Below are 27,737 nucleotides of genomic sequence, written 5' to 3'. Positions count from 1 at the left end.
AGAGTTGTCTGGGAAGATTGTCTTGAGCAACTTTGAGGAACAGCTGTTTTATACAAGAGAAATGTAAATTTACCAGGCTGTCCCAGCTTGCCAGGTTATCTGGGAGGCAGTGGCAGGCCAAATAGGATGGCTTTCCGGTGCTTCATTCTTTTATTCCAAGTTTATCTTCAAATTCACCCCCACCAGACTGACCAGCACCAAGCTGACAGCACCTGCCCCAGTACTGGGAAAGGAGTTACCTTTGTGGAAAGGACACTACAGGTGGCAACTGTAGATGCCTTTTATATTTCCACAGCTCTGTCCCCTGTTGCAGTAAGAACATTTTAACCTTTACTTTGATAGACTACAGCAGCGTGCCCATGTCCTGGAAGGAGTCAGGGGCTTCTCAAGAATTGGGGTGCAGGTTTCTGACAAGCACCTTGGGCCAGGTTAGGAGCCGTTCATGCTAGGTACGGTGGAAAGAAACCTCCTTTGGCACAAAGTGGATAGTTGTTGGAGCATTCACACATTATATTAGGATTAACAATATATGAACAGAACCATCATTTGAATTTCTTATACACGCACTGGTCCCAGTTTGCTGGATGACTTGAAGATTGGGGTAGTATTTACCCTGTGCTGCAGATTGGGGCATATCCCAATATTCAAAAGTCCTCATAATCTGGCTGCCAGCTATATTTTAACCCCCGCTCCCTTGAATTTTCTTTCTTTTTACAATGTTTCCCCAACGTGACTTGGCCCTTTCCATCATTCTACTGCTCGTGGAAATGCAACGTGGATGCCCTCATCTGCCTCGTGCACTGTCTTCCCTTCAATCCCTTCTTACAAACTCTCATGCCCAAGCACCAGAAATTCTTTTCTGTTTCTCATTAATGCTTCCTGTTCTGTTCCTTGCTGGCAGTTTTGACCTTAGTTTTGTTGACTTGTCTAGCTTAACAAGATAACTCTTTGAAGAGTCCTTACCAGTACACCAAAGCATATGTAGCAACCAAATGTGAGGCTCAAGTACATTTATGTGCTTCACAATTTTTTTGCTATTCTTCAAGTAACTAACTGCTTTGATGTTGGTAAGACTCCTAGCAGAGGAAGGTGTAACCCCAAAGAAATATTTTTGCTGGAACTTGCCCCTTCATGATTTTTTTTGCAGCATTTGAACTCCAAAGTACTGTACTTTTTAAAACCCAGCATGGCAAGTCTGCTTTAGGAATGCCACAAGCAGTGATTTCTTGCATTACTGTGGACATTTTGCTTTGAAAAAAAAGCAAAAGCTTCTTTACATGAAAAAGATTAGAGTCACAGGGTTTCAAAATTTAGGTTTAAGCATTTGCACTGAAAAGTCCTAACAGGGAAAATATAGTACTGCAGGGTCCCAAACAAAAAATGCACCTTTTTAACTCTCACTGGTGTAAGACAGGAAAGCAGACCCAAAAGGAGTTTCAGTAAATGTCCAGGCTCTCACTTCTGGCAAAATTCAGACTGTGGTGGCTGAAAGCTCGAGAGGCAGAAGGCTCCGTTCCTTTGTGCCTATCTCCTATTCCTGCTACATTTTGTTTTTCCCTCTGAGGTGTCTGTGTTCCCAGAGGCAGAAAGACAAATGACTCCCTCTGACATCCAGCAGGATTCAGAAGGCAGCTGTTGGGAGGTATGGTGGCAGCTCTCCTCCCTCTCCTGCAGACGTAACTTACCACATCCCTGACACCCTGCACTTTCCAAATTGCCTCTTGAAATCCCCCATTTGGCAGCACGATGCAGTGGAGCTGTGAGGCTGTCAGGGTGAATGTGCATCTCAGCACCAGTGCGAAGCTTGTCCTCATTTTCCTCCAAATCTCCTAAAATTCTTCTGACAAGGGGGTGATGGCCCTCTGCCTTTCATGCATATTCCAGTCCTTGGTTTTGTTTTCTGTCCCTGGAGTCAGAAAATAGAGAATTTTCCCCACTTTAGGAGTCATCCTTCTTTGTGAGAATATGAGCTTCAAAAACATCAGGATATTTCCAAATGCAAGGTCTGTATGTGGAGGGCAACACAAGGTCTCAGGGAACTTCAAGTTTCAGGGTCCTACCTCTTGGCCACATTTAAATGTTTGGTCTTGTAATATGCACTTGTTTGGCTTTTTGTTTTCAGCTCCTGAAGTGCTGGCCCAGAAGCCCTACAGCAAAGCCGTGGACTGCTGGTCCATCGGGGTCATCGCATACATCCTGTGAGTATCTGTTGGGTTTTCAAATCACAGGCAGCTTTGGGACCTGCAGCATGGTCTCCCGCCATATAGTTACCCACTTAGTCAGGGCCAAAAAAGTTAATCTCTGACACTTGTTACCTGGGATGACACAAACCCTGGACACCTCCCACATACGTAAAGGCTGAAATTTGGGCAGAACTGGTAGGAAATGAGCCAGGACCCTTCAAAAGCTAAAATCCTTGCTCCTGCCTAAACTACACTGTATGCAATAGTATGGGCTTGTCCAGGTTGTGATGTTAGTGAACCTATTCCCTCCTCTGCTCAGGTTAGCTTTGACAAGAGACAAATTTGGCCATGTCCACAGAGCACAGCATCATGCCCCCAGGCGTATCCTGAAGCGCCACCTCTCTCAAGGCATCACTCTAATGGCTTTTCTTCGTTCCTTGCGGAGGGCGCAAAGGGAGATAAGGTGGGGGAAGACCTTGTCATGTACTGCAGTGAATTATTCTGATCAAAACGTAATACAAAGTATTGAGAATTTACTGAAAATGAGGGATCATATTTTTTAACACGTCCATCCATCAGGTCACATAGGAGAGGATGACCTGGTTTCTGCCCTGTCAGTTCTGTCACTCTTCCATCAAGCCATTAAGCCTCTGCATTCGTGGCTGAGATTTTCTCCTCTAATGGGGCTAATTGCTGCTCAGAGGATTGGTTGCATGAGAAAGCTACGGGACCAGGACTTCTGTGTATTCTCCAAAGTGGTGGATAGGTCTCAGAACTCATATGTTTATGGAGATTTCGTACCTGTCCTCATTCAGTACCTGCCACTCTTCTTCACAAAGCTTACTAGAATAATTTAGGTTGGAGGGGACCTCAGGAACTCCAGTCCTTGAGGTCATATGAAGTTGCCTAGGGCTTTATCCAGTCAGGTCTTGAAATCCCCTGAAGACAGAGACTGCACAAGGTCAGTGGGCAACCTGTTCCACTGCTTGACTGTCCTCATCAGGAAAAGGTTTTTCCTTATATCCAGGCTTGTCTCCATGAAAGGGGTAGCCAGTACTCTAGATGTGGGTGCACCTTCAGTGCTTGAGCCATAGAAGTAGGTAAACCAACTCCTGTTTCAGGGACAACACTTGGAAGGAGTGGGGAGGTGTCCTGGCCACTGCGGTCACAGGGGTACCCTGGTTCCAGGGGTGTCAAGAGAAGGGCACCCATAACATTTCTGGGCACCATGTTCTGAATCCAGCTCTGTGTGCACGAGCACATGAAAACACTGCTAATATTTGGGTTGTGAGGAAAACGCAGAACTTGTTGTCAGTGAACCTGTAGGAAGATTCCCTCTAGCTTAGGGACCTGTCTTGATGGGGTGGTCTGTGCTCGGGGCTCGAGGTCGTGATTCCATGTATGTCACTCAGATAACAATTGCGTTGGTTGCTTCTGCAGAGTGCGGCAGACTTTGAAGCAGGAGCTATTCACGCGGGTCTTTGAGAGGAGGTCAGGTTGTCACTGTGGGCTGACTCAGGGCGACCACGCAGAGCACAGCAAGCCTGTTCCTTTTGTGCAAGAGAGCACAGAGCTGCTGTGTAGCTGTTGACTGCTGCAGAAACAAATGTCTTTTCATGCCAGCATTACCAGTGCTTTCCCTTTTTTTTTGTTTTCCCCTTTACACAACTGTCACAGTTATACAAGGCTGAAGGAAAAAGCAGCTCCAACGAGGCACAGCATTAAAGCATTCCTACTTTGTTCCCTTTCTCCTTATGCAAACATTTTACGGCTTGTCAACATGAATAGCTTTTTGATGGTGTAATAGAACTATTTTTGCCAGAACACACCTCATTGCTGTATTATCCACTTTGTGCAATGTTCATTATTTACATTTTCATTTAGTCTTGAGCATAAGTTATATGCTACCCAAAACAGTTTATTTTTATGAGGATAGTATAGGAAGACTTTGTTTGTTTGCACATATGTTTATTTATTTGAAAAAAAGTCCTGCCTAAAAACATCAGCTTTATGACTGGCTTTCCAATCTACATGAATATTTGAAAACTTGTTGAATACTAAACTTTCAGGAGGGATGGATTTATTTTGGAACAACCATCAATAGCAGGATGCAAAAAACTTTTGCATAACAAAGCAAAAATCGACAGTGCCGATTCTGACTTTGTGGCAAAGCCCAGCAGGACAGGCTACAGCAGTGAGGAAGACAGCAGATGTTCCAAAATACTTCAGGGTCTGCTTCACACATCATTCCCTAATGTTCTCTTAGATGAGGATGGTGTGTGCTGACCCAAACTTGTCATCTCCCACAAGCAAACCTGAGCATGGAAGGTCTAGGGGTTGGCGTTTTTTGATGCTTTTAGTCCTTGCCAGCCAGGGCGGGACAATCAGGTAGAGTCTTTTCTGTTGCTTTCATAGTACTTTGCTGAATACCAGCTTCAGAGAGCAGGAGGAAGGAGGATGCAGGTTCAAGACAGAAGTGCACTGCCTGACTTCAAGGCTCAACCACTGCCCAGGTTCAGTTTATTGTCAAATATTCAACGTGAAAATATGTGTCCATCTGGCAGACCACAAGAAGGGCATCTATTGCATCCTGGTTGCCTGGAGATAGAATTGGCTCTGCTTTTCTCTAAGTTTTCAGTCTTGTTCAACCATGCCTCATGCACCGGAGGTCTTTTTAGCTGGCAGATTTGTTATTTCACTTGTTGCTTTTGCGCATCCTGTTGAGGAATATGGATGAGGCAGTGCTAAGCAATGTGTCCTCCACCACTCAGTTAATGAGCACATCTTTGATAGGTAGAAGGTTTCAATCTCATCCATAAGCCTCCCCCTCCTTCCTCAGCAAGGCAGCTCTTTCTGCAAGGTTCAGTTCAGTCGTTTCCTGCTCTGTTTTCCAAATCAGCATGTGCTGGGCTTGTCAAGAAAGGTGTACACACTCCTCAAATCTAAATTCCCCATTTGCTGGATGGGGAATTCCCAACCCTGAAGGCTTAAATCAGTTTAGTAAGAACGAGTCCCTAGGAATTCTTGTTTGCAGGACAAGGAAACCTTTTCAGGGTTTCTGCGCTTCAGGTAATAAGGACTTGATTTGTATTCTGTACAGTCAAAATGAATGTCAATAACATGTTGCCATAGAAGGAGCGTGGTAATGTGTTTGCCAGACTGCTACTGCTTGGGTGGGATTGGGTCTGAGATCAAACCACCTCCTTGAATATTTTGGCATGTGAGCTACATCCTTCAGCTCCTGTTACCATCAGCAGCACTCCAGGGCTTCACTTTTGTTACCCTAACATAGGTGCTTCATGCTGTTTCAGTCACCTACAGTGTCCCGTCTAGTCTCAAGCAGTGGCTGCAGTACAGTCCAGCGCCCCCCCCAGCATACCTGCCAGCCAGGGACAAGGGTCCTATGCAGCTTCTCCAAGTGGCACTGGGCTCTACATGTGGGCACCTCAACCCACCCTGTGTCGATGCAAGCAGTCATTTCACCAGAACGTGCTGTTCCGTTGCCTAAACATATGCGTTTAGTGCCATCCTGGGGGGTCCAGGACAGCCACATGGATTAGGCAAGTTTAGCGCACTGCAGAGACCTTCCTTCTGGAGTGGCAGATGGAAGCCGAGTGGGAGACCATGGACCGGGCTGAATAGCACCAGATGCCGACGTTGAGGATACTGGCTCACACCCTGCTCTGTACTTGGCCTCTGCCTTCACAGTATGGTTTCATCTGCTTTACGGTACATTTGCATCAATCTCCAGTCTCCATTGATTCCATCTCTGTTGACTGCAATGGGAGCCTAGAAACCCAGCCCACATCTTATGTGACCTAATCTTGAACTGGATCTCATCTTTGCTTCCAGGAATAGCCAGAAACTGCAGACATGGCCTCGTAAGATGGATGTCAGGGGTACAGTAAAGACAGAGAGGAAGAGGGGTCCTTCCCTAAACTGGAAGGAAGTAGCCTGGCTGGGGTGTCTGATACCACCAGTGATGGGCACAGGTTTAACAGCTAGGTGTGGTGTCTCAGCAGTGCCACACCGCTGGAGGTGGCAGAGCCAGCATGTTCACAGTGCGGCATGGTGCTGAGATGCCACAAGCACCAGCAGCATAGCCACCCTGGTGCAATGCTTGTAGTTCATCCTGCCCTGAGCAGGGTCCAATGTATCACCACATCTGTCCAGATATGCCATTTCCAGCTTCGCAGTCAGCACAGCTGGAGCTACTTGCACATGCCCAAACCAGTCAGAGACATATTTATGCATAGGGCAATCCAAGCACATCATCCTGTGTCACCTCCCCACCTTTCCCACGAATCCTCACAGCCACTCTGAACAGGCTGTTGTCGTTTAAGAAGATGGAAACTCAGGGGAATCCAACACAGAAGCCAGGCATAAATTAAAGATGCTTTGAGCTATTATTGCTGTAAGTGGTTTGAGTGCCTCCAGACACAAGCTCAGTCGCACATGAGAGCCTTCAGTTTATGACACTGGAAGAACAAACTGTTTCTGTGGCACCGATGCTCTAGACTAATATTTGTTCTGTGATATGGAAGGTGAAGGATGTCTTAGGAAAGAATACCTTTGTTTCAGTGCCAGTCTCTAATGTTTCTCGTTAATGACAGCCAGATTGCAGAGGCTGCACCAGCGGAGTTTTTATCAAAACCTGTTTTGCATGAGAAGTCATTATTCACACGAACTAATTTTAGCAGCCTGAAATTTCCTGTTATTCTAGTTGCAACATTTCTCAATTTGAAACAGCCTCGCTGTTGAGCTCAGCTTTCTGCTTATCACAAGGTAGTTTTGATATGTCTTCAGCTTAAAAACATAAAGCATAAGAAGAGCAAGAGACGACTGGATTCCCAGCAGCTGGATTTTGGACCTGTCTGGGTCACATGAGGGGTTACAAAAGCTTGGAGAGCTAAAACACTGATTGCATGCATACCTGATGTAGAGGAGATTACCTTAATTTATGCAAAAAATAGAAAAACACATTCCAAAGCTGGAAAAGCACCCAGGGCCACAGAATGCTCTTCCTCAGCCCCTGGTTATTCATACTCAACACCTTCTGTCTCCTCTGCATTTGGCTGAACACATTTTGCCCTGAGGTTTCTTCTGATTCTGTTCATTGGTGGGGACAAGAGAATTACTGGTTTGTTACCATTATTTATAAACAAAGATTATCTGGAGATAAATCTTGGATCATACTCTTTCCTGTACTTCTTTGCTGTTTAGTTGCTTTTCATTTTCAAGTAGATGTGCATGAAATGATGAATGGTATTTGTAGGGAAGGATTAACCGGGGACAGTACAAAGTTTGTTATTCCAGAACAAATTTCCACCACTGTCCTGGAGTCATACCTTGGGAAAAGCTAGTCAGGCATCTCACCTGCTAAGCATCGCACATACGCCTAAGCAAGAAAGCGGGGAATAATTTTTGTGTTTGGTATTAGAAGGAGAATTAGTGGAGGTAAAATGTACACGGGCATGTTGTATTGCTCAGAATAACACAGTTCAACACTGGGAAAACAATCCCAAATGATTGCTCTTCATTGCTTGCTTCGTAATTTATTTTTTATTCCCCATGCTAATATGTCCTTGTCCACAGTTTCATGAGGGCACCAGTGTCAGCCGCTATGAGGGTCTGTTCCCAAAGCAAGAAGAAATGCATGTGTTTATTCCTATAAATAGTGCTTGGATTACTTCCCACACCACACATCTCAGGTCTTTGAGCATTTACTGAATTCTTTGCTCTAATCTCACTATAAAATTTTTTGTAAAACTAACCCCAGTGCCTCTCATGTCGCAGGTTGTACACTGACCATGCAAATGAGTTATTTAGCCTTTAATGTCACCCTCAATATGTAATGGGAGCTTGCATGGATTTTCTTTCTCTGTCTGTTGAGGATAAGATGTTCCTGGTATTCCTCTTGTGCTCTCCTGGTGGCTTCTAGAAAGGACTTCTGGCAATATCTTTCTTTTGTTCATCCACCTGTGTTTTTCTTATCTGCATCCCACTCTTTTTAAGGCAAGACTGGGAATAGGAGGTTAAGGGAAAATCTGTTGCTTATGTGATAAGGTTGTTAACTAATTCTGAAAAGCTTTTATTTGGTGAAACTGCAAGAAAATGATGACAACTAATAGCTGCCTGACGTTCCCCCAGGACAATGCAGGATTTTTTCACATTGAAGACAGAAGAGTTATTTTTGTATTCCTGCATATCTAAAGAAAAGCAGCAGAACCTCTGATAGTGAGGTCATTTTTTTCACACAGAAATGTCCCAGCAGATGGAAATTAAGTCAGTGAGGTTTTGATTCTATAAGAATTAAATAAAAACTTATTATGGACTTTGGATGGTGGCCCAGTTGCTGGAAGTCCAGCAAGATTTCCTCCAGCCATAAATGGCACATCGGGGTAATTTACTGGGGCTTTCCCATCCATTATTGCAAAGCCAGTAACGTTAAAACATTAAAGTAAGTAATGTTAAAACTTCTATGTCTTCCTAAACTCTGATTTTAAGGAAAAGAACAGCAAGACAGCCTGTATTTCAGCTCCTGGCCCCTTCCTGTGCCAGGATTCCCTGGTGTTGCCCCGCTATATGCCACCTCCTCTGACCTAAGGAGTTTGTTCCCTTCTCACATGCTTTCTGTTATAAGTCCTCAATGATTTGTCTCTTGGAGGAACATCCTTGGGTCCCTCTTTGGAGGAGGTTCATCCCCATCCCTGGCTGAGCCAGGACCAGCCCTTGCCCTGCGCTCAGCCTGCTCTCAGCCAGGGGGATGGTTTGAAGCGATATCCCTGCCCATGTAATAGCGACTAACACCTCTCGAGCTCTCACTAGCAAGGGAAAATTAGTGCCAAAAAAGACTCTTTTCTGCCCTGTACACAGCTCCCAGCGGATCTGGTATCTTTCTGCATAACGCTGGCTCTCCTGGTGTGTCAGCCCTCCCAGCGATGGGCTGCGATGACCTCCCAGACATAGAGGCAGATACCCCAGACGTGTAGATACTCAAGCCATGCAGAGGAGCAGGGGAGGAGCTGGATGTGTGTAGGGAAGCAATTGAAAGGCTCTGGAGAGGCTGAGGCTGTTGCTGGGGTTCGTGTCTCTCTGCTCCCCCCCTTTGCAGGGTTATAGCCCTCCAGCTCTGTGCTGCTCAGCAGTTCGCTCCTACCTTTTGCTGCCATGAGCGTGTATAAATCACATCAGCCCTAACTTGTGCTCTTGTACCTTTGCCAAGGTAATTAGTACAGTGCACAATTTAAGAGAGTTATTTCTCTCTCTGGAGCAGCCTGCCAGCACCTCGGCATGCGCAGAGCTGTCTGCTCCCCTTAAAATGCTTTATCAGAGCAGTTTGGTTTTGTTTAAGGAAAGTGCTGAGGAAGGCAAGAAATTAATGAAGGGCTGTCAGGCTTCTTATACGGAGCCCGGTGAGTCCCCCAGGGAAGAGGGACAGAGCGATGGCTCCAAGTGCCTTCAGAGGAGCCGTTTTCCTCCAGCCTTGGCATCTCTACCCCAGTGGCCATCCTAACAGCTGCAGCGCTGGGGCTGTCAACTCCAGCCTTGCCAAACCCTGCAGTAAAGCACCCAACATCTTGAGGATTGTGACAAAAGCAAAGGAAGTTGAAAATCAGTTTGTGTGCATCCCCGTCCCAAGACTGTGGGACCTGGGCATTGATATTTATTACATTAAAGCAAGTTATATAAAAGTTCTTCATAGATATCTGTAGAGCTGGATTCTGATTGTGGATCCAGTTTCTGCATTAGGTTACCAGATGTTTTTCCTTCATTATCCAGGTGGATAGTGGCTTTTTGGCATTTGCTTAAATTGCTTTCATTGCTTTTAATGGCCCTTCTCATACACCGCTTCCACCACTGGGTTTCACATAGGAGTTGCTGCATCAAGCCCTATACACAAGCACGTGCCCATTAAGTAGGTGTGCAGTCCCCCTCTGAACTTAAAGGCTTGTCTGGCACAGGGTTATCATCTGACTTGCTTTTGATAATGGCAGTCATCCAGTGGGACACAAAGGAGGACTGGCTCATCTGCCTGGCAAGATAAAGAGAGAGATTTCTGATTCAGTTGACCCACAGTGGATTCATTATAACCCTGGAAATTGCAGCAGGATTATTCCAGGTCCATAGGGATCTGACACAGATCAACATCACACTTGGCATTTAAATTATTTATCAAATACACTGACTCTTCAGAGCTAATAAAACATTGCTCCTTTCACCCTCACGTGTTGAGTTGGTTCAAATAACCTCCAGGGTAGCCGGCTGGCTTTGGGTTATAAATAACCTGAGCATTTCATTTCTTACAGTTCCCCCCACCCTTGCTCTGTTGTTGCTAGAGTGTAGTGTTTCAGCCTGTTTATAATGGCTGTCTCTCTCCAATTAAATGCTTTATTGAGGTTGATTGACTCGGGATTTAAGAAAACTGTAGGAAAAAGATCATTTCAATATCGGCGCAGTATGTGAAAGAACAATTTACACTGTAGACTAGAGATAACAGACAAAAAATGGGACATCTCTATAGAGGAACAGTAGAGGCAGAAATGCATGTTTAGCTGTGAGCAGGATGGGTTTGCTAAAACCTTGGACCAGCCTCAGAGGTACATCTGACACTTTGCAACCTTGGTATAAAAACTTGAAGAAGGGGTATCTTTGCTGGCGTGTCTGCACAGAGGGGGACAGGCTACTGCATGCAGCATCGGTGGGATGTGAGGGATCTCTGACACATGAGTTTTGTCGCTGCATTTGCTTAACACGGTGCCAGATGTGGTTTTCCCATGCCTGCAGTGCTGGAGGAGCCCTGCCTCAGCGGAGCGACTGTCCTGCTGTCTGCAGCACTGGGAAGGTGCATCCGCAGTGTTTTAGCTCAAACTAGGCAAATAATGTTCAGCATCCTTCTTGTTCTGGGGCTAGGTTTTCTGAGAAGTCTGGTTATAAATACTGAAAACCAGGACAGGACTGTTGTTAGCCTTAGGCAAGGTAGGCAATTTGATGTGGGCAGCAAAATCACTTGTAGGAGTGAGCAAGGGAGACGCTCTCCGTGTGTCTCCGCAACAGCAGCAGGTCCATGTGCAGCCCGTGCAGGCTCTGCTGCAGAGGTAGAGTGACTCCCAGATGTCCTCCTTGTTGTGCCCGGGGCAGCAGAGCCCAGCACAACCTGCTGATGCATCCTGCCCTCTGCCTGATAGCTCTGTGGGGCTCCTTGTCCTGCTTTGCACCAGCTCTTCCTCCCTTTGTGCTGGGAGAAGAAGTCCATGCAGGTGGCCGATAGTTCTCCAGATGTACAACAAACCTTTCTATACAGCTATGGTCTCTTGCACTACATAGAGACCACAAGTTGTGCTCAAAGCCCATCCTGATGCCATGCAGGTGGCTGAGGAAGTGTTGTCACCTCTTGTATGTCCTTGGTTCCCAGGGCTCTGCTGTGCCCACATCTCTGCAGAGCCACTGCACTGCCCCTCTGCCATCTGTGAGAGAGTAAAGCCAGTGCAAGTGGCTTGTGTAAGGTGTTGGGTGAGAACAGTCCAGAAGGACAACCAGAGCAGTGAAGCCAGTATGGAGAAGACTCTTGGATGGGGAATGGTTGTGCTGAGGGATGAGAGGGACTGGTGCTCTGTGGATGTAGGGTGCAGCCTATGAAAGCTCCTCTTGCCACATCTATAGGAGAGGATGTCAGGCTTCATGGCAGTGTAACTAAACACCCAGAAGCATGTAGAGGGAGGCCAGGATATCTGCCTGAGTCAGTGCAGGATCAACAGCACCAGGTTTCCATGCAGAATTCCTCTTTGTCCAGGATGGTACAAATCTCCAGAATTGGGTTTATGTGTCCCTGAACAAACTTCTGTCATAGTAGTGCTTTCCTGCTTGAAAACTTATTGGGGCAAGTCTTAAACAAGAGATTCTCCTTCTCCCTCCCTCTTTCTCACCTTTTTGGCCAACACTGGTCTGAGGGTCATGTGTCTCTTTTCTTGTTTTCTGTTAGGCTCTGTGGGTATCCCCCTTTCTATGATGAAAACGACTCCAAACTCTTTGAGCAGATCCTTAAGGCGGAGTATGAGTTTGACTCTCCATATTGGGATGACATCTCCGAGTCTGGTAAGAAACTATTGGTCATTTAATTGCAACAACCGTGCATGCATGCCTGCCTGTCACAGATACCCTTCACTAGGTGTGAGAATGCACCCCCCATCATGTGTGGAGCTCCTTTTAATGGAAGACCATTGAGAATGTGCATTTACTTTAGCTCAAATAGTTACAGGAGGTTATTTCTGCAGGAGAGCAAATTAAGTACCAATTTGTTCAGTCACACATGGAGCGCTAAAGCATAGTTGGAACAGAAGATGAAGATAGCAGAATGCTGTCCCAGGAAGGCAAATCAGTTTAACTTCATCATATCCAAAGAAAATGCAGATGGTTTATGTGTCACTAATAATAAGAAGGCAAACGAGTTCGGTTCTGTTATTAAAACTATACTGCAGGTCCGAAGTGAGTCTGCAGTGTATACAGCAAAGACAAACCCAAGAAATTAATGGTTTCCAAGTGAGGTGGGTAAGCAGATTCAGAAACTGGGAGTACTGTCCGCATGGTTGGATCCAGGTAGCTGCTTACCCAGTTCCCCAGCCAGTGCAGAAGCCATTAATCCATAGCTCTGGTCAGTCTGGGAGAGAAGCAGATATACTACCCTGTTACAGCAGGCAAACATGCCTAAAGGCTTCTGGCTCCATCACACCTCATGACCTGCCAGCATCGGTAGCTATAGGTGACAGCAGGGACACGTTCAGCATTGCAGCCTGCGTGTGCCACTGAGGTGCTGTGTGGTCTCCAAGAGGTCACGCAAGCTCAGTGTCTTTGCCCTGTCCAAACTGGGAGAATGCCTGCTGTTTCATGCAGGAGAAGAAATTAATTTGAGGAACATTTTATCAGACAGAAGTGCAGCTTTCTGGTTCATTAGTACTCCTGATTAAGCCAGGGGACATGTAAAAAGAATTGTTTTATTTTACAGATGATTATATATCCTGTTATCTCCACATAGAACAACATTTCATGCTGCTTACATCTGCAGTCCAGATATCATTGTGATGGATTGCTTAAAAATATATGTGATGAGAAGCTTTTGTAAGCCCATAAGGGTTTTCTGAGAAAATATGAAGTTCTGCTGGCAGACCCCTTTGCATTTTGGGGGAAAGTACATCACCTAAATCAGCACAAAGGTTTTCCTGCCATATTTGGCTTTGCTGTAGCTCCTTCAGCTACTTTCTCCTGAAATTACTGGATGCACGCCATGCTGCAGTCTCCCTTCCCTCCATTATAGCGTCAATTAAAAACACACTGCTTCATGCCCAAGGGAGTCCATTTTCCTTGGTAACATAGTTTTAAATTCACAACACGTCCTCCCAGCTGTCCATGTGTGTGATTGCTTGGAATAAGAAGCAATGATGAGAAGCTCCTCTCATTGTAGCATCTGACCTTCTCCTTGCCTTTCCCACCCAGTTTACCAGCATCTCCAACAGATGTGGCTGCATTCAGACCACTGTGATGATCAGAGGCACTTGACTGACCAGGGAGCTGAGAGCTGGGAGGCTTGAACTCTGCAGACTCTGAGTTATCCATTTCACTCCTAAACGTACTTGCAGGAGTAGACATATTCAGCTTTTACTTGCCATACTAAATAGCTTGGATGTAGTCCCAAGTCATTTTGGTGATATCTATATTAATAAATGACAAATGACCCAGGGCCGTTTTCTGGTGCTGTGGCCAGATGGCACTTGGTAGCCTGGTCAATGCTGTTGGCTGATCATCCTGTAGCAGAACTGGGCATCAACCCTATTGCTTTGAATTATCCCCTCTTTTTTTTTTTTTTTTTTTACAGCTAAAGACTTCATTCGAAATTTGATGGAGAAGGACCCTAATAAAAGATATACCTGTGAGCAAGCAGCACGGCACCCTTGGTAAGCAACAATCACTGCTCTGTGAAACCCTCAGGACAGAGCATCGTTTTACATTCATGGATGGAAGTGGTTTTTCTGTCACATAGTATACTAACCTCTACTAAATAACTCTGTGCTTTTATTCTTACAACCCCCGCCTTTGTGCTCCAGATTTTCCTGGAAAACCATGATGGGCTTTAATCTCATGCACCAACCTGTTGAGTATCTGTATAAGGATTCAGTAAAATGCTGAATTGTGTATGTTTGCTGTAGTGTAGCAGTAGGATATGCCAAAATGATTGAACCCAAAATCATATTTTAGGGCAAAAGGTCAAATTCTGCAGGTGTGCAGAAAGCTGGATATCAACCTGCTCATGACGTCCTTGCCAAAGTAATATCAGAGCACTTAAGAGCATCCCATGAAATAGGAGGTCCTCATTTGTGCTTCACAGATGATAGTCCACCTCCTGCTTGCAGTAAGGAGCCAGTTTCACATGCCGTTTACCCTCTCTTGTTGAATGGAAGACACAGGAAACCCTAGAGAGGGATAAGCTGAGTCTGAATTGTCTATAGCAATGCTATCTCTCTGCAGTGACTACAGAAAAGTACCTGGTCTGACTGTTTTCATAATTTAGACCTCTGTTAAGTGATTTAAATTAGATAATGCCTTGCACATGGATGACTTCACTAACGTTACCCAAGGATTATGTAGCTGAAACAAGAATGGCTCGTGGACTTTTGACCAACCCTGAGTGACTGAGCATCACCCCACACTGTCAGCTGCAGACAAAAATGGCCTTTGGGTGTAAGTCTTTTAGGGCAAGGATCGTTATATATGAAGTGAGGTATTATTTTGGTTGCTGTAATAGCTGCAACAGAGAGGAGTCAATGGCACGACATTTTCACCCCAGGTGTGCATTAGACTGTGTTTTTATGCTATCACAGTTACCACAAATGTCATTTCCTTTTGCAGTTTCTGGTGCGCTGGATGGATAAGAGCATTAGCCTGTGCATTTGCAGGGGAACAGAAGGTTTTCCTTAGCGTCCATAGCCCCTCAGAAAAGCCACCGAGCCAGTGTCATAACTAGCTCAACAGCTTGATGGACCACAAAACCATCCTGGTGATGCAATTTGAGCCCAGGAATCAGCCTTGAGTAGTGTAGTTAAGTATAAAACACATGAAGTATTAAAGCACAGGCACAGAAGTTGTCAGTGAGTTTTAAGGTAGCACTGGTTTCTGCTGGGAGTTGGAGGCATTCATTCAGAGGATGGAGTCTGCATCCCTCTGAGGATGGGGAGCTTTATCAGCGGGGCTCTGATCACCTCCACTTCCTCAGCAGGCATGGGGTTTGGACACACTCCTTGACCTTTCTATCTCTGAAGGGGAGGAGCCTGGTACCCCATTTCAAATGGTGTTAAATTTCAAAGCAGAGTAAAACTTACAGCTGTAGCTCTAGAACAAATACTTCAGTTTGACTTCAAGGGGTTTATTCTCCTTTCCCTGACTCTCCCTGGTTTGTCTCATCTCACTGCTGCTCTCAATCCTGGGACTAGATGGAAAGTAAATCCTTTCAAAGGCTTTTACCTTTCTGCGTTACTTGCTGATAAAGTTTTATCAATACACAGGCTGATGAATTACCCCCATCATTAGTTAACAATTTGGCACTCATGAAGGTGTTCAGTAAGCTATGATTACATAAGTGGTAGAAATACAGTGAAATGGCACTGATTTCTTCATAGTGAGAATGACATACCAATGTCTGACTGCAGATTGTCAGTCGCTGTGATTACAAATCAGGCTGAAGATAAGATTGAGGATCAGCCTTTACAATTAAAAAGTTTTAGGAAGGGTTTGGGATGCAGAAGGCAATGTAAATCACTGAGAAAAGCAAGGTTCTTGCTTTTCTTCCTCCATGTCAATGACAATGAGACACATTTTACAGGTGGTTTTTAGCTGCACCAGTGGCTGGCATCAATACAGAGGTGAGGACAAGTCAAGACCTGGGCCTGCTCTTTTTCCAATGTCCCATCAATAACTGCATTGTCTGTGTGACAAAAAGGAAATTTGGGAAATGAAATCCAGCTTTTGTGAGATGAAAAAAATATAATACATCTCTAAATTATACTGACCTGAGCCTCAGGAAATTAAACAAGTTGCAAAAGTCAATATTAGAAATACAGAATAAACAATGGGAATGCAACTCCCATCAGAGAATGAGGTGATCATTTGTATAACTCAGAGACAGATTTTCCAAAGCCTTACATCCAAGATACACAAAACATAAGCGTCCAGCTCTTGGCCCCACTGCATCTGTGTTGGTTGCTGGAGTGCAACAAAGAAACGTGGCACTTGTAAGACACACAGCTTCTGGGCCCTCCTAAAGGAACAAAATGATAAAAAGTGTTTTCATTCCTTTTTTTCTTCTTTTTTTTTCTTTTGCATGTCATGGCCATGAGCCAATGGAAACTCACAGACTGCTCCATAATTTTTTATATCTTCTACAGAATCCAATCTTCCATTTAAAAACAACCCCCCAAAAAGGGCTCTCCCCCATTTCTGTGGCAGGGGGTTGTCTTCTGCCAGGTTGACTTTGCAAGGCAGTGGTTCATTTGTGGGGCTACCTCCCAACCATGTAAAGCGTGGCTCAGGGTCAGACTTCAAGATGTCAGTCATGCAAGTGGCACCACAGTAGGGAGGGTTAAAATATTCACCATGTTTCCATACCTCATCCCAAATCCACCTCCCCTTGAAATAGAGACAATATGTGCCAGTGGATTAAAAAGCACAAGGACAGTTGTACAGTGAAAGCAAAGTCTGGAGGGTTCCAAAGATATGGCTTCAGATCTGCCTCTGTCCTTCCCAGTAAGCTCTTCAGCAAAACTCTATATCTCACTCCTCCTTGCTCTGGAAAGCTTCATGTAACATAAATGTTGCAGTTATGGACCTCTCTGGAGAGTGGTGCAGTGATTTTTTGGAGGGTTTGAATCCTGTAGTGATAAATGCTCGTAAAATGCCTCTTCAGATAATCAAGGCTACTCACCCGGATATTATCTGTTATTTCAGAGTTAGTGCTAGGATCTCCTTTTGCCAAGCCATTGCTCAAGAAGCATTTTCCACCCAGATTGCTTACTCCAGGAAATAATGAGGTTTTTACTGCTTCTTTTCTCATTCTAGCCGTTATATCTGTTGCAATGGCATCCTCCCCTCCTCTTTGAGGGAGGGAAGGCCTTTTCAGTGGAGGAGAAGGAGAGTTGTCTGCTTCCTCTCAATAGTCAGCTATGTCCTTCACTCAGGCTGGACATAATTAAGTTTCCAACAAGTCCAGGCTTAAGTTATTCTCTTTCATGCATTACGGTAGATTGAGATTAGGTATTAGGAAGAAATTCGTTACTGTGAGGGTGGTGAGGCACTGGCCTAGGTTGCCCACAGAAGTTGTGGCTGCCCCATCCCTGGAGGTGTTCAAGGCCAGGCTGGATGGGGCTTTGAGCAACCTGGGCTGGTGGGAGGTGTTCCTGCACATGGCAGGGGGATTGGAATGAGATGATCTTTAAGGTCCCTTCCAACTCTAACCATTCTATGATAGTATGGTTGCATTCGGTGTTGCAACAGAGATAAGTGTGCAAGCATTCAGCTATTGTAACTTTTATGATGGGGGCATCCTGTACCACCTTTTCATATGAGCGTGTATTTTTCAGCATACTTCCATTAGCAGCCTCACCTTCCATAGTGTCTACATAGCGTTGTCTTCTCTGTGTGATCAAAAGTAATGAGGTACGTGAGATTACTGGCTTAGTGGAAAGGAATGGCCAGAGCAGACTTCAAGTGGTCCCATAAATGATACACTCTTGCAGAGTCCTTACTCTTCAAGTAGGCCTTAATGGCATCCCACAAAAGGTATTTTTTTGTCTGCAGGATTGTTTCTGTAGAGCAAGGTAACCGGAGAAGCATCTTTGAACCCTCTAATTTGCACGAAGTTAAATCCTGACTCCACTGAGGTTAATGGGATTTTTGCCACTGACTTCAGTGAGAGTCGGGGTTTGGCTCCTTGTCTCTACAGGTGAACACAGAACATCTACCCGGGTCACTGGTGCTGTGCAAACGGTAGTTTTAGTATATACAATGAGGTAGCTCCATGTAATGGCATTTTCTAGCTTTCCCTTTTTCTTCTTCCTGTGAAACCTTTTCCTGCAGTATCAGATCATTGGGATCAGCCACAAGTAAGAAATCTATCAAATCATGAATACTTAACACATACACTGTGATCTGGTTCTGATAAAAATAGTTAACTGTGCATGAGATGGCTACCTGGCCGTGAGATTTTCTTGTTGCAATATATAATATTTGTGAAGAACAAACTGATTCCAAAATAAACCTCTTTTTTTAATTACCATCATTTTATTAAAATCTTCCAAATAAGGCTTGGAAGAACTGGGTCTTGCAAGATATTACATTTGTGCCTTTAAGGTTAATAATCTCTTAGAATTTCGGGAAACTGCTCAAGAATAACCAGCTATTCACATGATTAAATGTTTGTACAGGATCAGACCCTAAAAAAAGTAAATACTTCTTCCCAATGGCCCACTTTTCTCTGCTGTATCTGCTCCCCACATGCCTGCATTTACGTGATGTTTTGCTATTTATAATCAAACGGCCTTGGCAGGGGGACGGTATGTTAAACTCGGAGTTGGCAGAAACGGAGGCTAATAATTGCGGTGAAGTATGGTAGCTGAAACAGTACAATATGTAAGACTTGTTGGTATAATGATTACACCCCAGCCTGTACAATCTGTCCATTTATACAGATTTCTCCAGTTTAATATACAGGTGACTTATGCTTTCCATTGGAAAAGTTATTTATTTTATAGCGTATCTTTCACTGAGTTTTGCACCGTTTATGGTGTGTTGCCAAGGTGCAATGTTCTGCTTAGTTGTTCCACTGTGACTTTTCAAAAAGAACGTGGAAAATTAAGGTAACAAAAGAGCGGGGTAATTTTGCTGAAGCTTCATACATTTTAATGTTTCCCTGGCTCATATTAATGACAGCAATTAAGTTTATTAAATATATTGCCATGTCAGAACCCACATCCTGTTTAGGGCAGTCGCTCAGGCTGCAGTGATTGAGGGCGAGCAGCAGAAACATGAGGACCTGTTTTTCCCAGCTACAGCATCACACTGCACTCCCCATCAGATCAAGCTGGGTCCTGCAGCCCCAAATTCAGCCTCCAGTCTCAAGTCAGAGGGAAGAAAACACTCCTCAGAGGGCGAAGAGAAGGTCCAACAGTTAGGAAGCTAGTATAGGAATTGGAAGGCGTGCCATGAATTTATTTGCTCTGTCACGCATTTCCCAAGTGACCTTAAATGGGATTTAGAGCTGTGTGCTGAAGCCAGTTATGGCATCAAAGGCAACTTGGGATGTCTAAATTTAATGTATGTGTCGCCTCCCTGTATAGACTGTACAGGGGAGAAGGAGGTTGTGGCATCTAAACTAGATACCTGTGTCTGCGGGTACAAGCGTGGCCCTCACCTTTCTCCATGGCTCTTGCAGAGGGAGAGCAGATGCTTGGGACGTGCCGATGTCCATCCCCGCCTACGCCGAATAATCGCAAAGCTTTGGCAAGGATTGAGCCTCTGCAAATTGTGACCATGACCCTGAGTGTTTATTATGTGCCAGAGAGCACGAGCCAGATAATAATTTCCACCCAGGGAAAGGACATGGTTTACAAAGAGCTCAGTTCTCAGACAACGTTGTTTGAAGTGTGAAAAGGGCTCCCTGAAGGGAGCTGCTGATGTTTACAACTTTAAATCAAACTCTTATCGAGTTTGTCCTTTCAGTCTATTTATTTTGGAGCATCACTGATACAGTATGTGTGTGTGTCTATATTTATATGCATGAATGTGTGTATGTGTGTGTATAGAAGAGTTACGGTCCTTCAGCATTATCCATTACAGCTAACTCCATGTTTCCTGTCATCATATTCAAGAGTATTTCCAAGCCCTCTTTGGACAGCACAGCGTTTGAGTTGGCTGCCTTCAGTATGAAGGTTCAGAAAAGAATGGTAGATTAAAGACTCTGCCTGCCGTCGTGGGCAGGGAGGATGCGAGAGACATATGCTTGCAGCATGCTAACAAAGAACCGTCCAAAAGGAAATTTACTGATTTTGTCTTTGTTGAAGGTTTCTCTCAAAGCTTAGAAGTGGTATGGCCAGATAAATTGCTGTGATAGCTTTGAACCCAGATAGAGAGCTAAAATAAATTAGATGCTATGAAATAATATTTGATCAATAGATTAGATTCCTCTCATGTGCAGGGCCAGATTTGTTACAGTTATCCATGAGAAATATCCTTCTTAGCTTCAGTGGAAGTATTTGTGATGGAGAGTCGTCAGACTGGGACCCTTGGTATCCAATTCTGTGTGTTGAGACACTTAAATTCGATGTAAGACCAGCTTCAACACAAAGTTCCCCAAACCGTTGTCAGTATGTAGCTGCTTTCAGGTGCTGCAAAATGGGGACTCCGAGAGAAAAGCCAGGTTCCTATTAGGCTAATCGGTCCTTGCGCGGTTCTCGGTGATGCTTAGCATGATAACAGATCATGCATTATTCTGATTTGTTTAATTTTCTTTTTGTATATGTATGTGGTAGGTAGAAGTAATATCTTTTACTGGGCCAACTGGTGTAGTTGGTAAAAACAAGCTTCAGTGCTGAGATGGTTAACTTCAAAGTTAACTGCAAAGCCAAGAACTGTTGCTCATGGTTTGACTAGATATGCATCAGTTTGATCATCTCTGAAACAAACGATGGCTGTTTCTCAGGGAAAACGGAGCTGATTCCTGTAGGAGAAGGGTATGTTGTGCAGGGGAGGGAAGAAGAAAGAAAGATACTAAGGTATTTTTTGTCCTAAAAGGAAAAGTGAGATGGTTTATAGCCTGTAAACTTGGAGAGTTACAGAAAAGTGGAAGGGTGATTATAAAATACTCTACAACCAGTATCTCTATGAAATTTCATGCACTATCTTCTCAGCATGGGAACTTAAGTTCATGATTAAATACCTTCAGGATAGATGTGATACCCATCTCAGGGTGGGTTGGTGTGCCCAAAAGCTTATCTCATTTTTCAAACTCTAACAGTTGATCATATAAAAGATGCGACTTCTACCTGCTCACCTCCACCTCTCTTGCCTGTGTCCTTAAACCGCGACATCTCCAGCAAAACACCAGCAGCAAATGGATTTCAACATTTCTTTTGTTTTCCTAGAAGTAAAACTATACTATAAACACTACAATGCCGTGAGTATGGTATAAAAGTCTGCAGATCCTCCAAGGCAAAATACAATATAAAAGCAGAGTCCTCATGTTACAGCTTTGCACCATTAACAGGATAGCTCTTCAGAGGCATCTTGGAGAATGATCCCACAGCCGGTTTTGGCACCCAAGGCTGTGTTTTGGGCCACACTGTTCGGCATACCAGCACGTGTTTGAATGGATCCTGCTGCGCAAAATTAGCCCCAGCACTGCTGTTATTTTGCTCTGATTAAAAACTAGCATTTGCAAGGTGCTAATGCTGCTGAAGAGACCTCAGGTGTAGGATGGTCCCCATCACTGTAGTGTTTGAGGGCTTCACAGGGTCCATCCCCTCGTAAAGTAAACAACTACTATTCTCCCTATTTGGGAAACAGCCAAACACCGAGACTGTTTTTCCAGAATTACCAGAATTGCATAAGGAACATAAAGTTAGCGGTGGTAGAACACAGTTTGTGAACTATTGGAACCAGCAGTTGCTTATTGAAACCACCAGCAATTCAGGAAATGATCCCTAAACTAAAAAAAAAAAAAATATAGCCTGTATTTGAGCTACATGCCTCATTGGAAGTTTCATATAGCAAAAATGCATTTGCAAGTCCTTGTGGATGCTGACAGGAAAGACCTTCTGGAAGAGCTGGCAAGGGTACCATGCCCCAAGAACTTGGTCTGCCCATGTTTCCAAAATAAAATTTGACAAGAGGGAAACATGATCTGTGCTTCTACAGCTTGTTAACAAACTTGTTCATAAAGCAAAATGCTTCATCAGCTTTGGAGGAAAAATGTTCTTTGCAAATATAAGTAAATTTTCTCTTTGCAGCTTGGTCTTTTTGATCAGTAACTGAACAGACGCTTTGACTTGTAGCTGTCCACATTAAGTGTTCAGCTTAGTTTTCTTCTGCAGATTTGTAGATGATGGTCAGTGCTCCCAGCTGGCTCATGCTGAGGACACCTGCCTTCACCAAGAAGGTGTCCTTGGGCAGAGCAGAGTGCTCATGACATATTGGAGTGACTGTAGGGCCTGAGTGTGCGCAAATCTGCACACACGTGTGCACCTAAGCTAACGAGCTGTGCAGGGCAGGCAATAAACTAGAGTCTTCTCAGGCTGCTGGGTCATCTCTTCATAGAAGTGACCTGGAGGCAGTCAGGGACACTCTGGGTGATGCCATTTAGGTCATGTAGGTGTGGCTGTGATAAAGCTGTAGGAGCTACTTCACATGATGATTTCATGCCAGAGAAATACAGAAAATGCACTGTACGGTGGGTGCAAGACCAGGTGGGCTCTGTGTCCATCTGGGAGCATACACTGCATGGGATCCATCAAGGTCTGTGCTGGGCCTGGCAGTATTCCCTGTGAGGGACAGAGGATGGAACAATGAACATGATACTTAACCTAGATGCTGCCTCACCAAACTTTTAACTGCCTGGCTTCAGCAGGAAATCCAGACCAACTTGTCTCCCTGTCAGTGGGAGAGGTGATCAGAAGGAATACTCTTCAGAGGAAGATCTGAGGATCTTCCAGTTCTCAGTCAAACACCTCCCCTTCTCCATCAATAGCACAGGGACCCAAGAGAGGATGTTAGGCGCCATTTGTGAGCCATGCTTTGCTCATGGTACCAGTTCTCTCTACTTGAGTTAGAAGTTATGTGGCAGTGGCAGTCAGCCAAGTGCCCTTCCGAGTTCAAGGTGGGCTATCCTGAGTGGGAACCCTGCTCCTTCCGGCCCACAATCCTGCTGGCTCCAGTACTCTTGAATAACTCAATATAGATTAGTTTAGTCGCAACAGAATGGGATTGGTGGCTCTCCAGTCTTGGGAGATGGGTGTTTAGTCTCTCACCTTACTCTCAAGAGTCAGCAGTTTGTCTCATTTCTCTCACATCTTGGGTGAGTGATGCCAGCAGGAAGGAGGGGAGCGATTTTGAGGAGGCTGGTCCCAGAGAGCACTTCTTAGATGTGCCATTGACATGAAGGTAGAAAAAGCTGCATGTCCTTTGAAGAACAGGGTTACAGTTTGGAATGAGCTGGGCAAAATGAAAGAAATGTCTCCAATTCATGGGACACATAAATGGAAACAGCAGGCTGGGGTATGTCAGCAGTTTCATCTTTTAAGAAACACAAAGCAATGCTGCCATTCTGCTGCCTTAGTTGGAAAACAGTGAACATTTTGGGTACCTCCCTCTCAGGAAGATGTGGACTCGTTGGAGAAAGTCCAGAGAAACTCAGTAGATCAGAGGATTAGAAAATATGAGTTATGAAGAAACAGTGAAAGAATCAGTTTGTTTAGTCTAGAGAAGAGAAGACAGAGAGAAGACATGATAACAGTCTTCAAATATGTGAAAGGATGCTTCAAAGACAAAGGGAATAAACTATTTTCCATGTCTTCTGGGAGATAGTGGGGCACTGGAATAGGTTGCCTAAGGAATCTCCATCTTTTGGACATCTTTAAGGACTGGTTAGCCAAGTAGCTGTCAAAATTATTTTGAGAGATCTGGGGTGAGGGAGAGGACTAGATGACCGCTGAGCCCCCCAGACCCTCTGATTATTTTATTGCAGCTCCCTAGACTGGGAGGCTCTGGGCCTGATGGATTCTTAATTTCTTATAACTTTTTATCGCTAATGGACGTTGGGTTTCTACACTGTGGCTAAAAAATTGGTTTCTGTAAACATCACATACAACATAGGAGGCAATCTTTGCTTCGTGGCTTCACCTGTGGTAGATAGCACTAATTGCCCCAGCACATGGCCCAACATCAGTTCACTATGGTGCCTATTCTTGCAACAGATCGCATGCCTTGAGGAGTTAAAAGAATCAATAAAATTCTCTTGAAATGTTTGTGCTTACCGGAGATTTGAATGTGTCTTTATCTGTTCAAGAAACTGCGCATGATCAGTTAAGTTTTTAGGTTGAGTGTTGTTCAGGTTAAGCTATTTGTGCAGCCTGTGCTGCTTTAGTGAGCGTCCGTGTATCTACTTTACTGTAAATCTACATTAATCATGATGAATGGCTATGTACGTTTCAGGGTGGCAGGAAAATCTCCAGTGCAAACAGAAATCAGACAGGTTGGAGTGGCTCTGGAAGCTGCTGTATGGTTGAGGCTAAAAGTAGTCTCAGCCTGTTGATGTTAAATCTTTAGATGTAAAGTAAAAAAAAAAAAAAGGTAGAATGTTTTCATCTACGGCCGTAATGGTGATAGAAAGCAGCCGTGCACCAACAAAATAAGGTCATACCTCTTTGTAGCTGCCAGACCTACAAGCCTTATCTACACTTGCTTTTATTGCCCCAGATTTTCCACCACTGCTGCCAGCAGAGACAGCGGTGGGAAGTTTGAGCCCTCATGTGAATGAAGTCATCATCACTGCAGGAGCAACCACACCTTGGACCAGCCAGGAGAAGCAGGAAGGGTATTCAGGGAGAGCAAAAGATCTATCAAAACGTGTCTTGTCTGTCTGTTTCAGGATCGCTGGTGACACAGCGCTCAGCAAAAACATCCATGAGTCAGTCAGCGCTCAGATCCGGAAGAATTTTGCAAAAAGCAAATGGAGAGTAAGTGACCCGTCCTCAGGGATGATGCTTACACACATAACTTTGCTAACGCGGCGGCCACTCAGCCACCCTTTCAGGGTGTTGGTGCTTTTGTGGCTCAAAATCTGTGTCAAAATAGTTGGTCCAGACTATTCAGGCCCTGCAGAGCCTTTTAAGGAGGATGCTACTAATCAAGTACATAAACGTAACGAGTGTGAGAGATGGGGCTGGGGCTGCTCATAGCTAAAGCACCCATGGTTATATGTGGAGTTGGGGTCAGCATTGCGGGTGGGACTTGAAGCAATGAGGACACCCTGTGTGTTGGTGCAGGGAAGGATGTGTCAAATATGACTTTCCTTGTAGGCTGTCGCATCCCAACCGAGTGCTAGAAGGAACGATGGGCAGCAGGACCAGGGCAGAAGCATGCATGGTTTGATATTGCTGTTTCTAGCATAGAAACTAGAAATTGGGCAAAGTTTGACAGATGATGGACTCATCATGAGGATGGTCCGAGGGCTGGAGCACCTCTGCTATGAGGACAGGCTGAGAGAGTTGGGGCTGTTCAGCCTGGAGAAGAGAAGGCTCTGGAGAGACCTTATTGCGGACGTCCAGTACCTAAAGGGGGCCTACAGGAGAGCTGGAGAAGGACTTTTTACTAGGGCATGTAGCGATAGGATGAGGGGGAATGGCTTTAAACTGGAAGAGGGCAGGTTTAGATTAAACATTAGGAAGAAATTTTTCACTTTGAGGGTGGTAAGGCACTGGAACAGGTTGCCCAGAGAGGTTGTTGAGGCCCCATCTCTGGAGGTGCTCAAGGCCAGGCTGGATGGGGCTTTGAGCAACCTGGTCTGGTGGGAGGTGTCCCTGCCCATGGCAGGGGGGTTGGAACGTGATGATCTTCAAGGTCCTTTCCAACTTAAACCATTCTATGATTCTATGATTCATTCACTTCTGACAGCTCTGAGCAGCAGAAGTAACCCTTCCACCTCCGATTTTTTAATTCTTTCTTTCTTTCTTGTTTTTTTTTGTTTTGTTTTGTTTTGTTTTTTCTCCAGCAAGCGTTTAACGCCACAGCGGTCGTGCGACACATGAGACGGTTACACCTCGGCAGCAGCCTGGATAGCGCGAGCGCCAGTGTGTCAAGCACCCTCAGCCTCGCCACGCCACTTCCCGACACAGCCACACGGAAAGATTGTGAGTAGCCGACAGCCCGGCAAAGCTCCCACCGCAGCAGCCGAGCAAATTGGCGGGATCGCCATTTTCTACTTGACCCCCCCAGGCTGCAGTCCTCGCTGCCAGTAGGTTTGGCTTTGTGCAAGCAGGTGTTTAAAGTAAAGACTCAAAAGGGAACGAGGCCTTCATTTTTAGCTGGCCAAAAAATAATTATTCGATTGGAAAAGTTTATGCACTAAAAAAAAAAAAAAGAGTTTTCAGCTCGGTGCATTTTTGAGAGAAAACCACTCTTTCTTGTGGAGAAAAAGGGCTTTCGCTTGGGAAAAAGACCCAGACCCCCACAGCAAAAAAGTTTTGCATTTGGTTGACAGCTGAAAAAGTTTACCCTAACTGTTTATGTTTGAGTTTCCAGTATTATGATAAGACATTTTTCCGTAAAAATTGGCTTACTTTCCATTTCGCTTTTCCATGGGGGAGACTGATCCTGCCAGTCTGACCCAGCTTCCCTCTCCCTGGGCCAAATTAAGCTCCTGTACGAAGCGGCTCATTTGTCTGAGCAGGACTCAGGCTCTGTACACCACAGCAGGACTCGGACCACCGCCTTGTTTGTTATTTGCTGTAATTGAGATTTGCTAGCTGTCCAGTGGAGTCAGATGCTTGGAATATATATTTTTTCAAAATGCCAGGGATGGAGACATGGCAGCAAAGGGATCATTTGGAAGACAAAAATGTTTCCTTTGCGGTGAAGCCTATTTAATCTCTGGCTTCTGAGCATTTCTTTTATTCCCTTCTGTCCATCTGTAGAGATTTTTATATCATGAAATGGAGGTATGTGGACTTTACAGTTAGAGGACATTATTTTAAGGTGCGGCACCAAAAAGGAATGCTAGTAGTTTATGCCATTGCAAGTCAGCGCTTACTTCACTGGGGACTGCAGCGGTCGTTTCTAGACTGTACCCTGCACTATTCTGGAACCAAAAGCACCTACTATTGAGGATGGAGTTTGGATGGCACTGCTATCTGCCTCTGCCGGCGCTGCCTGCCAGCCTCCACTCTTTGACGAGAACATGCTGCCAGCTGCAGTCCTCATGGCTCTGGATGGAAGCTGTGGTTTCTCTTGCTGTCATGGGGATGGTTTCCCCCAAGCTGGGGTGGGATCTGCCCTCTGGGCACCGCGTGAGATGTTTTTCCCAACCTGTGAGCCAGTGCAGAGCCCCTTCTCTCTGCATCCCAAGCCTGATGAGGATTCATGCCTGGTACCCAGTTTGCAATGCCCAGTGCCAAATCCTACAGCTGCTGCTGAAAAAGCATCGCTGTGCTCCTGGCGCACATCTGGCACCTGCAAAGGAGTGATGCAGTGCTGACTGGCAGCAAAGCACTTCCAATCATGCACTGGCAACGCAGTGGTGTAGGAAATTCCTTACATGGTAGAAATGTGCCTTTATTTTGGCTCCTGCTGCAATATGGCTAAGCTGGACCCCAGTTAGGTCTAGAGCATCTGATAGCATGTTTTGCTGTTAAACTGGTGGGTGATTAATCTCCATTCATCTATTTGATTAATCTCAAATGGTGTTAATTAATAACATTGAGTAGTCTGAATAGTGATGGAAAAACATCTGCGAACAAGAAGGGT

The 27,737-nt window shown here is 44.9% G+C and overlaps 1 protein-coding gene across 1 annotated transcript in view; it reads left to right on the top strand.

Moving 5' to 3' along the window:
* Positions 1–27,737, top strand: part of CAMK1D (calcium/calmodulin-dependent protein kinase ID) — a 178,888-nt gene that overhangs the window by 144,665 nt on the left and 6,486 nt on the right. The window contains exons 6-10 of the mRNA XM_009883008.1: positions 2,123–2,198; positions 12,166–12,278; positions 14,053–14,131; positions 24,865–24,952; positions 25,987–26,125. Of these exons, the coding sequence (XP_009881310.1) occupies positions 2,123–2,198; positions 12,166–12,278; positions 14,053–14,131; positions 24,865–24,952; positions 25,987–26,125 (495 nt within the window). The remainder of the gene's footprint in view (positions 1–2,122; positions 2,199–12,165; positions 12,279–14,052; positions 14,132–24,864; positions 24,953–25,986; positions 26,126–27,737) is intronic.

This window comes from Charadrius vociferus, unplaced genomic scaffold (genome assembly GCF_000708025.1).
Source record: "Charadrius vociferus isolate BGI_N301 unplaced genomic scaffold, ASM70802v2 scaffold32, whole genome shotgun sequence".
NCBI classification, from domain to species: Eukaryota; Metazoa; Chordata; class Aves; order Charadriiformes; family Charadriidae; genus Charadrius; species Charadrius vociferus.
This window is presented reverse-complemented; position numbering and strand designations above follow the sequence as displayed.